The sequence below is a fragment of the Myripristis murdjan genome, chromosome 9 (assembly GCF_902150065.1).
Source record: "Myripristis murdjan chromosome 9, fMyrMur1.1, whole genome shotgun sequence".
NCBI classification, from domain to species: domain Eukaryota; kingdom Metazoa; phylum Chordata; class Actinopteri; order Holocentriformes; family Holocentridae; genus Myripristis; species Myripristis murdjan.
In genome coordinates this window covers 25527961-25545152 of record NC_043988.1, presented here as the reverse complement: position 1 = coordinate 25545152, position 17192 = coordinate 25527961, and the positions used below count along the sequence as shown (strand labels likewise).

Genomic DNA, 17192 nt, shown 5'->3' with positions numbered 1-17192 from the left:
AATTTTAATATTATTTTATGTAATGGTAAGGTTTTTCTTTTTCTTTTCTTTCTTTCTTTTTTTTTTTTTTTTTTTTTTTATGTCGACGTCAGCTATAACGATGTGTGACGTCTTACGCACGCCCTGCCCCCAGACGTCATTCGGTCATTGTTTAGCTTGGACTAGCAAATGTGCTAGCTAGCTGCTAAGTCTACTAAGCAATGTTTTAACTCTTCCTTCCTGCCCAAAAAACAAGTACGTTTCCGTCACAGATTGAAGAACGGACTGAACAAAGATGAGCAAAAGGAAAGCGCCTCAGGAGTCCCTGAACGAGGGAATAACAGACTTCCTAGTCGGTACGTGGTGAAGACAGGCGGTGGAGCTTAGCTAATTATCACCAAGCCTTTCAGTCTAATAATATCTGGCTAGCTTGCTATTTTGCCGGCTACCGTAACTTAACGTGTATTTTATTTGTTAAATAATTCAACACATGCCGAAAGATGTTGGTATTTTTATCAGCTTCATTGGGCTGGAGAGATTTAAAGGTCCTGTGACGCTGAAGGTGGCCTGCCTGTCATTTAAAGTCCTGCTCCTGCATCGTGACACCAAGCTGACCTCAGAGTCAGATTAACACCAGTGTAACAACAAATAATAACTCGTACATTATTTCACTTTCACCCCCAGAGTTGGCCAATTACGAGAAAAACGTCAACAGGGCGATACACAAATACAATGCGTACAGGTAAGCTCATTGGTCTGGTTAATAGAGAGTTGGCTTGTGTGTGTGTGTGTGTGTGTGTGTGTGTGTGTGTGTGTGTGTGTGTGTGTGTGTGTGTGTGTGTTATGGAGGGCTTTGGGTTCTTGTGTCTGATCAGAAAACATCTAAAAAGAAACAGAGGGGTGTTTGGAAACATAAGTTAGTCCCAGCCAAGACAGTTGCGCTCTAAAACGCATCCAGAGGCTGTATGCATGGAAAATAACAGGAAATACAGTTTATATTTTTAATTTTAGCTGGGGTGATCCTGACAGTACATTGTCTTACCTAGTAACCAAAAAAGAACTGCAGCAATTTACTGCCTCATTGCCTCATAACTTGCTCTTGTGTCCTGTCTTAAGGAAAGCAGCATCTACCATTGCCAAGTACCCAGAGAAGATCAAAAGTGGTGCTGAGGCTAAGAAACTGGTATGTGTACTGAATATAGTCGTACTGCTTTCTATTGCAGGCTTTAGTTTGACCATTCAGTGTGTGGAAATGGCAAAGAGCAAATAATAAACAATACATATTACTTGATAAATCACTGATTCTTGAGAATTTGGATAAATCATGTCCCACTAAGAAAAATGCTATTTCTGCTGGAAATTTACAACATTTTAATGAATAAAAAGAATCAAGGGCATAATCAGGGGGTCCTTTGCACATTTGTAAGGTTCTTTTATAGGTTTATTTTTAATTTGTATTAATTTAATGATTATATGTTGGCCCATGGCCTACAAAACTAGTTGTCCTCGGATAGGAGATAATCATTTCAACTTGATTAAAACAACAAAAAGTAATAATTTCATTGAATAATATCTTTACCACATGAAAGAGTACATCATAATATGTATTAAAACTACAAACAATGGGTTTTGAACAATATTTACTCTTATTTTGTGGTTGCTCAAAATGTGTCCCAGATATTCGTCACCACCGTCAGATATATATTTAAAAAATAATTAAAAAAAAAAAAACTACAAGGTCATTTACATTCCTGAGGACCCCTTTTCAAACCTTCAGCTCTACTGCATGCTTCAAGACCGCTCAGGCTCCTGGAAGTTTTCTATTTTCTCTTGAATCTCTTCACATTTTTGGACACTGCTACTGTCACAACCATAAATTGTCAACACCGTCGCTTTTGTATAAAAAATATTAGATTCGATTATGGAATAAATGTATACTTTTTAAGAAGAGGTCTGATGCAGGTAGCAACAGGGGGGAAACAAGATGGCTAATGTGAACAACTCATGCTTATCATGTGAAAGAGCAGGTTTTTGTCACCACCGTCAGACGTCACCACCGTCAGGTTTTCTGTCTGACAGTGATGACTGAAGTCTGAAAAATGCTTATAACAGTGCTCAGGATTGTTATTTTTTGTACCAAATAGTTAAATAACGTTGTTAAGCAAGAAGCCATTGACTTGAGTGGTATAAATTTTGGAAATGTATGTTTTAATGAGGCGACTGTCACCACCGTCAGATTAGTGTCACCACCATCAGAGGCAGTTATATTGGTTTTAAATGAATATGTTTACAATATGTTTCTTTGGTGCTGTTGAGTTATTAAAGTAATAGTCTCTTTAATAAAAAAATATGTTTTTCAAATAAAAAAAAACATTACAGTGACGGTGTTGACAAAAACAAAGTAGCCTAATAACTGGAAAAACCTATTTTATGAAAAAAATGCAAAATGAGGAGGTTGCACCGGTACATTGCTGAACAGCCAAGACCTTGGCCTATAATGATATACCTTCAGATTTTGTAATTTAACGCACTTTTTTTTTAAAAAAAAAATAAAACCTGTTTTATCCAAATTCCCAAGAATCAGTGAAATGTTCATTCTGCTTTCAATCATACACATCCATTGCCACCACAGGGAGAGAGGGTAACTGCAGCAGTGCGTAGGAACAGTGTTCCTCCAGAAATCTCCATTGAATTAGATGAGAATATTGCTCAGGCATTTGTGGTGTGGTGTGCAAGGACTTGAGCCGACATTAGCTTGTGTAAACTTGGATAACATTAATTAGTGATGTTAATTTCAAAGGCCTCTTACAGTTTTTCTCTAGAAAGTTTTGTATTCATGTGGTTGCTTGGTTGTGCCGTGTTCATAATGATTTTCCCAGCCGTTTTCTTTCCACTGGTACCATGAAGTTTCCTCATGGGAGACAGCTGACAGCCGATCACTTTTTTTTTTTTTTTTTCAGCAGCTCAGTCAGTGTGTTACTTATCCTGGCAGCAGCAGGAAGTGATGTAGGATGTGGGATGGTTTTGGTTATAAACTGACAAAATGAGATATTCTCATCTCAATTTAGGGATTAGGACCATAGCAACATGCAAGACTCAATTCACTTTACAAAAAAGCCTTTACTTTCTTAAATAGGTGGAAGCAAAGGTTAAATTTTACTTTTTTTTTTTTTTTTTTAAGCAAATTCCCTTTCACAGTACCATCTGCATTTCACAAAAGTTGTATTGTTTCATTTAACTAACTGAACCTGATCTTTATGCTGTTATGTATATCTGGAAGTAGGGAAGTGCAAGTAATTTTTAGCAATATAATAACAATACTGATGATAATAATAATAGTTAATATAATAGGAATGCTTGTGTCCACATTTGCTGGGTACTGTTTCCAGCTAGAAGCATATTAATCCACATGTGATTTTTCAAATTAAAGTCATTAATGAGTTTTGTTGTCATTTCTTCATATTTATATACGAGGAAATGACAACAAAGGAGATTCACTGTCTCTCAAACACAGTATATTAAAGGGATAGCCCTCAATGACAGCCCCTTTTATCTAGACAGATGACTTGACATTTTCTATTTTCAGCTGTTGAAATTTTGTCTTTTATTGTGCCTTCTTTGTGTTGGAGCTGATGAGATTCCACTTCAATGTGATGATGCCCAGAAGCTGGAAGTGACTCCTCCTGATTTGTCCTCTCAAACACCAGCATGTTCATGTCGCTGTCATGCGGTGTCCTCTGCTCTAGCCTGAAGATGTTTGTCATAGATTTTTGCCAGTCAACAGCAGTCAGCTACTCTGCATGTCTTACATAATCAGTGCACATAATAATGTTTAGTACCCTCACACTGATTTTCACATTTCAATAGGATGGTGTGGGAGCTAAAATTGCAGAGAAGATTGATGAGTTCCTACAAACTGGCAAGCTTCGGAAACTGGAAAAGGTGAGTGTCAGACCGTCAGAATTTTGCTTTTATTATAGTTTGACTTTCACATATTAAACAGACTGGTGCGATGCATTTGTGTTTTTTCTCTCTAGATTCGAAATGATGACACCAGCTCCTCCATCAATTTCCTCACCAGAGTCACGGGAATTGGGTATGTCCAAATTTACATTGGATTATCCCAGTTGGATGCATCATTACTAAGAAACATGCACCTGTTGATCCTTTCTGTAACAAACTGCTTCTCTTGGGCCTTTCGTTTAGTCCTGCCGCTGCCAGGAAGTTCTATGAGGATGGAGTCAAGACACTAGAAGGTTTGTTTTGCATTGAGCTGCATCAAAACAATTTGGTAGAAAGCTGCTAGACCTATCACAAAGTTGTTTCACATACATAGTGTGAACCCATTCCTGATCTATATAGCTTGAGCCATACATATCAGACACACAATCTTATGTTTTGAAATGTGCACAGTGCATATATAGGTCTGTTAGCATGACAGTACTGAAGATTGTCTTTGACTGTTTTTGTTGTATTTTTAGATTTGAAGAAAATCGAGCACAAGCTAAACCATCATCAACAGATTGGACTCAGGTACATTGGGTGGATTGCTCTTAAAACAACAACAAGCTCTGTCTGAATATCATCGTGTCTCTTTTTATTTATTTAGCATGTCTTGCCAGGCACAGTGTAACAAATCTTCCTTTTTACTTCCTTCAGGTACTTTGAGGAATTTGAGAAAAGGATCCCACGTGCTGAAATGGAGAGGATGGAGGTGAGTGTACTGAAGCACTGGCAAAACTGACATGCGCATATCTCTTTTTACTTCCATGTCCACAATTCCCAGGTGCTGGGTCCAGTGGTGACATTGATATCTTGCTGACCCACCCAAACTACACCTCTCAGACCGAGAAGCAGGTTAGAGTCTTCTCTTGCATCTTTAACCCTGTGGGAAAATGTAGTTGGTTGCACCACAGTTTTACCGCTTAAAACTTTATTGATCTGTCCCTCTTTTCTAGCCCAAGCTCCTGCATGCTGTGGTAGAGCATTTGGAGTCCATCGGGTTTGTGACTGACACTCTGTCCAAAGGAGACACAAAGTTCATGGTGAGGCCGCTGCCTGATGTGCTCACATGTGCTAAAGCAGATGTATTTGATGCATCGTTTGGTAATGCCCTTAGCACAGTAACAAAGTCAGCCCTGCCTCAACTGATGACGCACACGACTGTTGGTACCAAGTGATGGTTTTTGTTTTTTTAGGGGGTCTGCCAGCTGCAGCAGAGCGATGAAGATGAGGAAGAGTTCCTTCACCGGCGTATTGATATTAGGTGCCATATTTTGTATTGCTTTTAATGTTTACATTTAACTGATGCTATTGCACAAAGTAACTTACAGTGATGTTGATGGTGGGAGTTCACTATGTTGCTCAAAGGCACTTTGACAGGATAAATGCCTGTTTTAAGTAAATTAAGTAAATTTTGCTGAAGGGAGCAAACCTTACAGTACCACGATTTTTACCTTACTCTACAGACATACCGCCTGCTCTAACGTTGTCATTTTATTATGTTTCTACTCTCTTGTCCACATTTCTCTCTGTCCCGTCTCCATCGCCCAAAGGTTAATTCCCAAGGACCAGTACTACTGTGGTGTTCTGTATTTCACTGGGAGCGATATCTTCAATAAAAACATGAGAGCTCATGCTCTGGAGAAGGGCTTCACTCTGAATGAGTACACCATACGACCACTGGGTGTCACTGGTGAGTCACAGCTCCGCCTGTCAGATTTATTAGCACTTTGCATGACCCCTTCCCAGTGTAACTTCCATCACTGATCCATAATCAGTTAATCATGCCTTGTAGTTGTAATATCTGTTCTTCTTATTTTGTGAATCTGTTGCAGGAGTAGCAGGAGAGCCTCTGATGGTGGACAGCGAGAGAGACATCTTTGAATACATCCAGTATAAATACAGAGAGCCAAAGGACCGCAGCGAGTGAAGATGAAAATGATCAGCCACATGTATTTTAAGCAAGAGTCGACCTGCAGACAAAATCTGAAACATGTGTATGAATGTCTTTGTGTTAGTACTGTGACTCTCCACATGGCATAACTTTGATATAACAGTTGCTGCCATTTTCAAAACAAAATACCTGTGAAAGCTCATTTTAATTTATCATTTTTAGATTTGTTTTTTCTTCAAGTCAGTTTTAATTATTTAAAACATCATCATCAATGGGATTTCAATCATAGCACACACACAATCATGCATCAAAACCGCCAAAGTGTAGTTGCCCCAGGGTCTATATTTATTTTGGAAAAGCTTATAAGCTTTTTTCCTTCAGTGCTACAGGATTTTGCACCAGTATGCAAAATAATAACCATGTTTAACAGTGTGTTAAATTTGTACTACTTTTTAATTGACATGTCAAAATTAGACTGTGAAATACCTCTACTAGAAGTTAGTAGTATTGATTTAGGCAGGCTTCTTGTGCTGTTGTTTTTGTTTATGTGCCTTGACAACTGTCAGTGCCCTTGAATACACACTTTGGCACCGTAGTGCAAGATATTGAGATGCAGTTTTGTTACAAACACAGACAACACGGCAGCATCGTTTACATGTTTGCCTTCATTTCGCAGTTGATCTTTGTCTCCTTCATCACACAGAATTGACTGTGTATTTAAAGCTTAGGCATTTCAGAAACAGTCTGGAGGAACTGAAAAATTGGCTTGGTGTGTGTACTGTTTGTTATGTTAATATGGGCTAAAAATGACAAAAGGAGGGTGATACTAACAGCAGCTCCAAGACTGACAGAACTGAAGCTTGTTTTGTGGCACAGTTTCTTATGTACAAGAACTGTGCACAGTTGGGGGAGGGGGGGCAGACTATCCTTAATTTTTAGGAATTTTTAGATTTACTGACATCAAAGCCTCCGTCATTTATGTGTGAATGCAAGTGTGAGGTTTTTACATGGGAGTGTTAAATTATCCTTCATTTATATTACAGATATGTTCCCCAAAATAGCAGTCCTGTTTGTTACTATATTAGACTTGAAGGGATTTTTTTTATTATTATTATTGTAGTTGTATTTGGTGTGTGGCCTGATAAAAATGAAAATGAAAGTGTGTATTATTGTCCAAGTCCGCTGATTGTGGATCAGAGACGTTTGTGATGTGTGCAGGAATTACAGTCAGGGTTTGAAGTTGCTTCTGGTCTGTCGTCAGCTGTTGAGATTTTAAAATAAAGGTGAGATGTCTGTCCCGAGTATGAGTGAAATGAATTAATAAAAAATTGTAGGGTATGTGGGGGGAAATGTTTGTGAAAAAAAAAATCCACATCTTTAGCTATGCAAATATTTTGTTTGGTTAAAAATGTTTCAAGATGCAATCTGTGTGTGTGTGTGTGTGTGTGTGTGTCTGTTTTGTGGCCATTGTAATGTTACAAAAAAGACGCCTCCAGTTAAAAGACGTGTCTCTCCTGTCTGTCTGTCTGCCTGAAGCCAGCCACAGGAGGGACTAGATTAACATTTTGTCTATAAGCCTAGCCTACTAACAACAGATTACAGATTAGCCGTTTTGATACCTCATAATCGGTTTCAAAACTCAAGTAAACATTTTATTGGCTGAACGAAATATTAAATGTAAAAGGCTTAGGTACCATTACTGTATATATACTGTGGTGTTATGTTGGTTTGAATGATGAAAAACATTTTATTTTCATTAATTTGCTTATTTCAATTTTCGTTGCCATTAGTGATAGCGTTACACATTTTATGCTAGACACGTGTGTCTGGAATAACTAGCCAGCCATTAACTCTTTAGGCTAATAGCTATCTAATAACGTTATAATACTAAAGTAATATCTTTCCTTATATTGCAATGATAAATCCACTGGAAATATTTAATTCAGATACCAAAAGGAGAAATATATATATATATATAAAAATGGTTTGTTGACTTGATGTTTGCCTTTGCTGCATTGAAATGTTCCACTTTTCACATTACAAAGTGTACTGATATGTTACCTGCTTGATATGAAACCTTCTTGGGCAGTGAAATTATTAACGCTGCTTATTTACAAGATTTGAAATTATCATAGTTATTATTTTTATTATTATTTAAACAACGCGACAAGCATCTTTGTTTTGTTTCTCTAGCTAGCTACGCACACTTCAAATCACGAGCTCGCACTCGCTCGTTATTTACCAAGGTTGCCACGGTAACCACCCCATAACCGCAAGGCATGATGGTTTGAAATAAAATGCAGGGAGATATCCCAGGAAAATAGACTACAAGGAGCCAATGGCTGCGTCCTATGCGGCAGTAGCAGCCAATGGGAGGATGTCAAGCCCGCATTCTACGGCAGTTACACACCCACATTACTTTTGTGTCAACCACTTCGCGGGAGTTGACGCTGTAGGAGCAGTCGTCTCTTTAAAAAGTAGACAAACAATCTACGGACGAATATTAGGTAAATCATGGACTTAACAAATTACCTAACTGACGATGAATTGATTTGATATTAATGGTGATCGGAGCGATGGGATTTGTGTTGGTGTGGAGAACAGTGATTGTCTTGTTTTGGCTGGATGGATGAGCTGCAAGCTAACGCTCAGCCTTAACTAACGTTAGTTTGTCGGCTCATTCAAAGCTGGATCTGCATGATGGCATGGTGTTGAATGCTAGTGCTTGCTTTTCTCATAAAAAAAAAAAAAAAATCCTTCCTTACGTTAGCCTTCCCTATATCACCAGGGAAACTTTAAATTGATTGATTGATGCTGCCATTTCTAGCCTTAATCTTGCGTTTTGCATGTTGCCTATTTACAGAAATGCCAGATGCCCGAGTTAGCCCTCATTTTTGCTAGTTGCGCACCGGGCTGATGATGTTCAATTGAATGAATAAGATGTTGACGGGCTCACATTTCATAGCACACTTGGTGAAGCCTCAAGTAAATTTCAAACGATAATATTGGATGTCTTGCGTATCCATAGAAACTACGCAGAGCGCGCTTCCAGCCAAGCCTGGTGCTGATGGAAGTTGTTATGCAACACAAGTAGAAATGGCTAGTTCAATTGGATGTCATGTGTCAGTTATTATGTAACAATAACTTCTACCACTTCATTTTTCCCCTTACTGGTTGGAAACATACATCCTCAGAACATGCATTTTTAAAATTGTCAATACAAACATAGTCGATTGATCAGAACCACTGGGTTGCCCGGGGTCTTATGATGAGTCGATTGCATTGGGTGTACTCGAATGCGCCTTTGAAGAAGATTAATGCCCTGCTGTGTTTTGGTTTCCCAGGGCAACCATGTCTGACAGAAAGGCAGTGATCAAAAATGCAGATATGTCGGAGGAGATGCAGCAGGACGCCGTGGAGTGTGCCACGCAGGCCCTGGAGAAGTACAACATCGAGAAAGACATCGCTGCATTTATCAAAAAGGTAATTACTGCTGTGTGTGTGTGTGTGTGTGTGTGTGTGTGTGTGTGTGTGTGTGGTGACGCAACCAGAACCCACCATTCACTTGCACTCTCTGACTCGGTTGCGGTAGAGTACTAACTTGATATCACCGCTCAGTATTGCCATGCCATTGACTGCCGTAGCTGTGCTTGCCTGCTGTGTGGTTATCCAGTGAAACCAGTGAGATCATGGTTATGTAAAATGTGCCATAAATGCGTTGCATTCCTGTAATATTCAACTATCCTTTGCGTCATGCGTCCTTACACACCCAGCTTTTTATTTGCTGTCCACGTTTCGATCAGTAAACCTGTCATTGCTCTCTGAGCAATTTATCCTGTATTATTCATAATCTGTCTTTGTGGCCCCGGTAGGGTGGCCTCAGATAAAGCGTCCATACTCTCCAGTGGACTCCACTGTCCAGACCAACGCCTTGTCATGTAGCGTAGTAATGAAAAGCTAATTTGGAAAAACTTGCACATAGGTTTTTCTGAGCGTGCCATTCAAAATGAGTGTCGAGCAGTGATTCATTAACGGCATCATGTGTTTCTCTGTCCCACCCAGGAGTTTGACAAGAAATACAATCCTACCTGGCACTGCATTGTTGGGAGGAACTTTGGCAGCTATGTGACTCACGAGACCAAGCATTTCATCTACTTCTACTTGGGCCAGGTCGCCATCCTGCTGTTTAAGTCCGGCTGAGGGAAAATGCTCTCCCCAACTCCAACTGACCATAAAGTACTGACTGATTAAACAGAAAGGCTCTATCATTCCTGGTCCAGGGCACCGCCTTTTTTCTGTGCTGCTTTCTACTTTGTTCTTCTGTTTTTGAGAGAAAAAAAAAAAAAACAACAACGTGGCCATGTAAGAGAAATGAAACACTTGTATTTATTTTTGTCTTGTGACATTAGACATGTCATTTTTTTAATTAAAGCGTAATTGTTTGGCTGTGTGGTATGGGTGAAACTCTTGAGTAGTCATTTCTTTGCACTGCATCACTGAACATATAGTTTTGAATCAGGATATTAATAACCCACCAGTGCTCCTTCACTGTCTGTTAAAGTATGAAATGTGATTTAGATCATTCTCCCAGATCTGGGTGAGTATGGAAAAGGGGAGAGAATGCGGAAACTATTTTTCAGGCTACTGCTTGAATTTACAGTTAAGTTTTCTAAAGCATAATTCAGGAATTGCAACAGATTGATCATACAAGCGGCATATTTTGATTTTGGTAATATTTTGGAGGAGCTGAATGTTTTTCATCAAGTGGGTGGGGCAGAGCAATTAACACACCTGTCCACATTACAGTGCACAAATCAACAGTGGCACCATGTGAACACACCATGACCGGTTCAGAGCGGAGGTCAACTTCAGCACAGAATGAACTGAACAGACAGTAGGATGGATACACCATGTAACATGTATTAGGTGTCCTAACATACATGACAATGTTGAAAGTAGTCTGAGATGTTAGTCTGGAATTTTTAAATGGAAAATGTCAAAACTGATTCATGTATATTATTGGTATTCTTGGGAATTCAGTTTGTATACAAAGGCTCTTTCTCACTGCATGAATTTCAGATCAAGTCATGCATGAGGTCGACCTGTGAGATTAGTTACTTTTCCACTTATTTCTTATGGAGATCAACAGGACCTCACTCAGCCTTCAGGCATTTAGAAAATCCTTTCCATTGAGAGAAGGTTTAATAATTTAGTCAGGTTGAAGTGCAGGAAACTGGTCTTTAAAATGCACATCAAGGAACAAAATGTAATTGAGGCGAACAGGTAGAAATGTGAGTCACTCGCTGAACACAATAGCCTGGTGTCGCATTTTACGTGTTTGAGCACTGTTCACCTTGAATGATCTATAAGCGGCCCATTTCAAATGTTCGGTTTGATAGCGCCGTCTTTGCACAAGCCACTGTGAAAGACATTTTTGGGTGCATTCAACTGCAGCTTCAGTTAAAAAGGTCCATTTTTTTTTTATTAAACCCAGGACATGGGCTGCCACAACAACATGCCCAAAATATGATGCCCAATTTGTTTAAATGTTACCACGGTGGCCAGGAAATTGCTGAATCAACGTGAGATGTAAAATTCCACTGCAAACAGACAACTGCTGGCGTAGGACTGTGGTACTCTTTTATTACAACACATTTAGAAAACCAGCTTGTGTGGGTAGACACCGTTAGACAGGCAGAAAGAGGAGCGCAGGTAGCCCTTCAGCTGAGGGACCTTCTTAATGAGGGGCAGGAGCTGAGAGTCCACAGCTTTCTGGTCCTCCTTCCTCTGCTCTGTCAGCTGGTACTTCTGTAGATGGACATGAAGAGGAACAGAGGGGGAAAAACAACAATCGTAAGCACTCAACAACCTGCAAGTCAGCGCTTCAACACATAACGCGATCGCTGCACCAAGTATATACTCTTGAGTCTGTAACGTCGGTAATTCACCTCTTTCTCTGTATCAAAGATCTCTCCCTCCTGGTGACGGGGCCTCCTCAGCCTCTTCTTCTTGAAGTAGGCATCAGACAGAGTCTTGGGGATCTTCATACCAGAGATGTCAACTTTGGTGTTTGTGGCGATGACAAACTTCTGGTGTGCCCTACGCAGGGGGACTCTGTTCAGGGCAAGAGGGCCTATGGGAGTCCAAAGAAAAAACATTCATATTAGGACAGCATAAAAATCACCAAGTCCCACTGACATTTGGTGCAACTGGATGCAGTTCAAGTACACAATTGTTTTCATTCTATTTCTTTTTTTTTTTAGTAATAATTCTATAAAAATTGTAAAAAAAAAAAAAAAAAAAAAAAAAAAAAAAATTGCTTGTCTACTGTCTTTGATCAGACTATCAATTTTATATTTAAAAGGGAAAAAACTTGGTAAATGTCTAACATGTCTGATTATCAAAATTATCAAAACCGTACAAACAATATTCTGTCAATCAACTCATCAACTGCCTTAGTAGTACGATAAGAAAGGCGGCACATGTCAAACCAGCCACTTCAAAAAGCTACACCACCAAAACATCCATGAGTTTTCCTCACCAGTGACAAGCAGGAGACCACTGGAGAGCTGCTTGAGGAAGACCACACGCTGGAAAAGAGGAGACAAAAGCTCATTTATTTATTTATTTACACTCAAGGCAGAAGTGTGCACAAAACCTGATCTTTAGATTTTCATTCAGTTCACAAGATGAGCACACGAGGAATTCTTGAAAGGTTCACTTCTAAAACATGGCAAAACCAAAGTGCAACAGCAGCCACTACTCTGCTACGTAAGGAAATATTAACTGCCAAGCTGAACGTACAACAACCCCTTCAAATATACAGCTCAGGAGACTAACAGAGCAGTAAACAAAAGAAAAAACCCTCCAGTAATACAGGTATTTTATGCTCACTGAATTAAAGATTCAGATTGTGTCATTTTAAGATGAAAATGTAATAGCTGGAATACATCTACGCCAACAAAAGCTGTTTTCAGAGGGGAAAAAGAAAAAAATCTACTTGACACATACTCCCAATTTTATCAAGAGGGTTCTTTGCCCGTCAGCTTTATAGCTGACACATTATTTAGGTCAACCATTGCTCACAGTGTGTGGGCTGCTGCATACTTCTATAACTTGTCCACGTACTGTTTGAGAGTGGGAGGAAGGGACAATGTCTCTGGAAGCAACGGTGTGTGTGTGTGTGTGTGAGAGAGAGAGAATGTGTGAATGCTAATTAGCAGTGTCCAGCACACCTATCAAACCCACCAAATGTAGTGAAGCAGAAACTATTTATCTGCAGCACACTGTAACAGGAGACAGTCATTTGAATGGAGGGTCTATGCTCTGATGCCAGCACCAACAACAGAAACGTCCACACCTTGACCTCTGTATCACTGATGGATATACATGCGGGAAGATGCAAATGCGTCTGGAAACACAACCTGAGTAACTCCACCCGTCTGTACACAGGCCATTACACCATCACCTGTGTTAAAGAGTCTCTGGGTTTTCCATGAACACAACAGGATGTTCAAAGATTTGTCCTATCATTCATTTCAGACATAACTACGTGGTACCCTGAGCTGAGTATGTAAATATAACCCTCGTGGTTTACACAGACTTATGTGCACAAAGAAGCACTCACCTTTCCGCGGTGGCGACCGGTGAGCAGGATGAGGACAGTTCCTGGGGTGATGGAGCTGCGCAGCTTCCTCTTGTGCTGGCTGAAGGGCTTCTTCCCGTGGCTCTTCAGTTTACGGGGAACATCCTCTGTGGGGTAGTAGCGGGGCTGTGGAGGGTGGGGAGCACATGCACAAAATTTGGTCATCCTCAAATTTTGACAACAGAAAACCAGGAGACAGTAAGCACTCAGCATATTGAGGCATACGACCATCAGGGTCATGTTTGGTGAAACTCCAAGACTCAAAATCAGAATTATTTGGCTTAGGACATGACCGATCAAAATTAGACCCATCAGCTGATATGACCCCCTTCAGTCCAAGATGCTCTGTAAAATAGACTACAACTTGGCGAAGGGAAACCTCATGGTGATTCACACTATTAAAAGTTGTGCTATTTTAGTTACTAAAATAGCCTGCGTACAGCCTTAATACTCCGTGCTGAGTACAAGCTGGAGAGCAACCTGATGCAAGTTGTTTGATATGTAACAACTTAAAATCCAAATAACAAGTTCACCCCAAACCCCCGACTGATGTAAACATATTTTGATGAAAGGGTGTGTGTGGAGGGGGCTTATTTCCCTTGGCTCTGGTGTGTTGAGTACGTCTCTGCTATCACCACTGGACCATAACAGTCCTGACTCACACACTACACTGTATGTCATGTAAACTGCTGACTTAACACAGGTAATGGGCACAATACGTTATGTTACGTCGTGCTCACCATCTTGCGCAGCTTGACAACACGAGTGCCTCCATTCTTGTCTCCTCCAACGGTCTTGACGATGGTGGCCTGGGGCTTCACCTTCATCTTCTTCTCGGTCTGGAGAACACACAAAAATGTTACTTTAAACAGATGCAATCTAGAGGTACAGCCATAGATGTTTGCACCCAACAAACCGACAGTGTTGATGCGATGGTCCACCCCTCACCTTGGTCTCCGTGGTCTTGGTCTTCCTCTTGTACATGGCCCTACGGGCGTACATGGCGGAGCGGGAGTACCGGCCAATGCCCCGGGCCAGAAGCGGGTTCCGGCTCCCGTGCTTCTTCTTGGCAACTTTCTTCTTGTCGCCCTCTGCCATCTGAGGCAAAACAAGATTACAAGAGATGATTACTATACCAATACTACAATCACAGAAAGCATTTTAAATGACAAGTGGATGATCCCCCTATTTACATATATTTCAATCATTTAATGTACTGTAAAGAATACAGCTTCTTTAAAGCAAGAAGAAAATGGTCAAAATAAACTAAATGTGGCTGCTTGCCTATGTTACAGAAAGGAGGCATGACAAGCGGCTAGCAGGCAGCGATGTTTTCTCCTGGTAGTTAGCTAGTTCATTAGCTAGCTAGCCGCTAAACTCCACGTCATATTTAGGCAAGTTACACGGCATTAAGTTGAAAACAAAAAGTTATGACAACGGCTGTGGTACGGTTTAATGCTGCATTAGATTTTATGATGGGGAACACGTTTCCGATAGCCGCGTTTGTGACTGACACATAGCACGGCAAGCTAGCCGGCGGCCTAGGACCTAGCCGCTGTACAAAACTGTTTATTACACGCACGTAACGAACCAAAGACTCCAAATAATCACATCCACTGCTTCAACTAAACATATGCATCTGTCTCCGGGTGTTCAGAAACGACGATGTTTATTCAATAACTGAGATGAAAGCAGATTTTGTTCATACAGTAATGTGGGGACAAGGCTGTCTTACCTTTGCTATGAAAAAAAGACCGACATCCGGGGATGTGACGCATATAAGGACGCTCCATAGTGACGTTGACGTACGCAGCGTCGTTTTTCGAGGCGTCATGGTCCTTGTAGTCCAAAGATGAAGGCAGCACGTTCCTACGACAATAAAAACAATACTACTGATAATAAAATAAATAGATTGAATGAAAATGTTCAAAATCTTTTACGCACAACACAAAGATAAATGCACTACTACTTAACTATAGATAGATAGATAGATTTTTATTGTCATTGCACAATCATATACATATAATAATGCAACGAAATTAGGGCTCAGTCCTTTCGGTGCAGGGGAGAACTATGCAACATTCACTAAAACAAATAGTAATGCCAACAAATTAATAATATAAAAAAAGAATATATATGGAAAAAGAAAAATATAGAAACACAATATGGTAAATTTGTATGTATTCTTGAGTCTATGTTGCTTAATATGCCATGAATACATCTTTGATGTGTAATCCATAAATGTTTGTAAGTTTGTTAGTTTTTGTTTTTTCATTAATTTACATTCACATAAAAATGACAAACAAAAAAATGATGGTTTGGGTTATTCATTCATTCATTCACTCATCTTCTAAACCGCTTTTCCTCACTAGGGTCGCGGGGGGGTGCTGGAGCCTATCCCAGCGCTCATAGGGCGAAGGCAGTGAAACACCCTGGACAGGTCGCCAGTCCATCGCAGTGGTTTGGGTTAGAATTTTTCAAATAAAAAGTATGTCAAAAAATTGGAATATTAATATGCACGTTCATTCTTTCAATTAAAAACAGCTAAATTATTCCAAAACATTTTCTACATGACTGCTACAAAATATTTACAAATCTTTTATGAAATTTCTTTTTACTATGTAACAACAAATTCATGTAAATTAATCCTGGCTTTATTTTAATTTGTTTTCAAAAGTAGAGTTTAGTTTACACCTACTCCTACTTATTATTTTTTTTAATCAGGGCATTGTTAAACTTTTTTGTGTAGAGCAATATTATTCATTAAGTGTTCTAAAGCCAGCTATCATAAAAATAATAATCACATATTTTTTGTTCTGTGCATAAATGTGGTTGTAGATGCACAGCCACACATCACAGTTTAAAGCATGAATGTGATAAAACTTAGTGAAAAGATAAACAAAAAAGTTGAATATGCAGGCTAGTGGTGTATTGTACAGTGGTGGCTGATTGTTGGATGATATAATTTCTTGCCAAAAAAAAAAAAAAAAAGATATATATATATATATATATATATATATATATATATATATATATATATATATATATATATATATATATATATATATATATATATATATACACACACACACACACACACACACATATAAATACATGAGAAAATAGGAAACACACACAAAAAAGGCACATTTTCCTTTTTTCAAACAGTATTTTATTGAGAAATACAAAATCATCAGTTGCATGACAGTTCAGACTTGCATTTGCTGCAGGTAGAGAACCTTCCTCCACATGGAAACAGCCCAGTGACCCCGGTCCAACCTCGGACCAAACTCCTACTCTACTCTGAGTTAATGATATGCTACAAGAGTCAATGTGGCCTAGACGCCTGTCCTGTACTCTAGACACACACACACACAGCCTCATGGGCCTAAGCACCACCACACAACTCCAGTTATCCTGTAAAATTCACACGGCTTGAAGCAAGGCAACATTATACAGCAATATTTATTGTATATTTTCATGAAAAAAAGACTGAAAAAGTAACAAGTGGCAACATGAGGCAGGCAAAATGAGCTCCTAATGCAAATCGTCCTCTGTGCCAGGGCAAACACAATCAGCAGAGTCCCACTTCCATAGAGACCACCTTCTATTTTATGAGTGTGTGTTAATGGTTGCCAAAATCACTGTTATGTGCATCAGTGGTATATATTT

At 39.5% G+C, this 17192-nt stretch overlaps 2 protein-coding genes and 1 pseudogene across 2 annotated transcripts; 2 read left to right on the top strand and 1 right to left on the bottom strand.

The window, feature by feature from the left end:
* Positions 1-117: 117 nt before the first annotated feature.
* On the top strand, positions 118-7177 carry LOC115365811 (DNA polymerase beta-like; annotated as a pseudogene).
* Positions 7178-8237: 1060 nt separating this feature from the next.
* Positions 8238-10330, top strand: dynll1 (dynein, light chain, LC8-type 1). The gene is made up of 3 exons (XM_030060061.1): positions 8238-8382; positions 9220-9358; positions 9938-10330. Exons 2-3 carry the CDS (start codon positions 9227-9229, stop codon positions 10073-10075), a joined length of 270 nt encoding a protein of 89 aa, XP_029915921.1. The 5' UTR covers positions 8238-8382; positions 9220-9226; the 3' UTR covers positions 10076-10330.
* Positions 10331-11493: 1163 nt separating this feature from the next.
* rpl6 (ribosomal protein L6) lies at positions 11494-14642 on the bottom strand. The gene is made up of 6 exons (XM_030060060.1): positions 14469-14642; positions 14261-14359; positions 13503-13646; positions 12417-12465; positions 11824-12008; positions 11494-11683 (listed from the first exon to the last, which is right to left on the bottom strand). Exons 1-6 carry the CDS (start codon positions 14616-14618, stop codon positions 11531-11533), a joined length of 780 nt encoding a protein of 259 aa, XP_029915920.1. The 5' UTR covers positions 14619-14642; the 3' UTR covers positions 11494-11530.
* Positions 14643-17192: the final 2550 nt, after the last annotated feature.

Excerpts from the sequence above, each read along its gene's own strand:
- rpl6 (XM_030060060.1), bottom strand. The coding sequence starts at position 14,618 with ATGGCAGAGGGCGACAAGAAGAAAGTTGCCAAGAAGAAGCACGGGAGC. Across the intron at positions 14,360-14,468 it reads CCAAGACCACGGAGACCAAG|ACCGAGAAGAAGATGAAGGT; the intron begins GTGAGGGGTGGA and ends TGTGTTCTCCAG. Across the intron at positions 12,009-12,416 it reads TGGTCTCCTGCTTGTCACTG|GCCCTCTTGCCCTGAACAGA; the intron begins GTGAGGAAAACT and ends GGACTCCCATAG.
- dynll1 (XM_030060061.1), top strand. The coding sequence starts at position 9,227 with ATGTCTGACAGAAAGGCAGTGATCAAAAATGCAGATATGTCGGAGGAG. Across the intron at positions 9,359-9,937 it reads TCGCTGCATTTATCAAAAAG|GAGTTTGACAAGAAATACAA; the intron begins GTAATTACTGCT and ends TGTCCCACCCAG.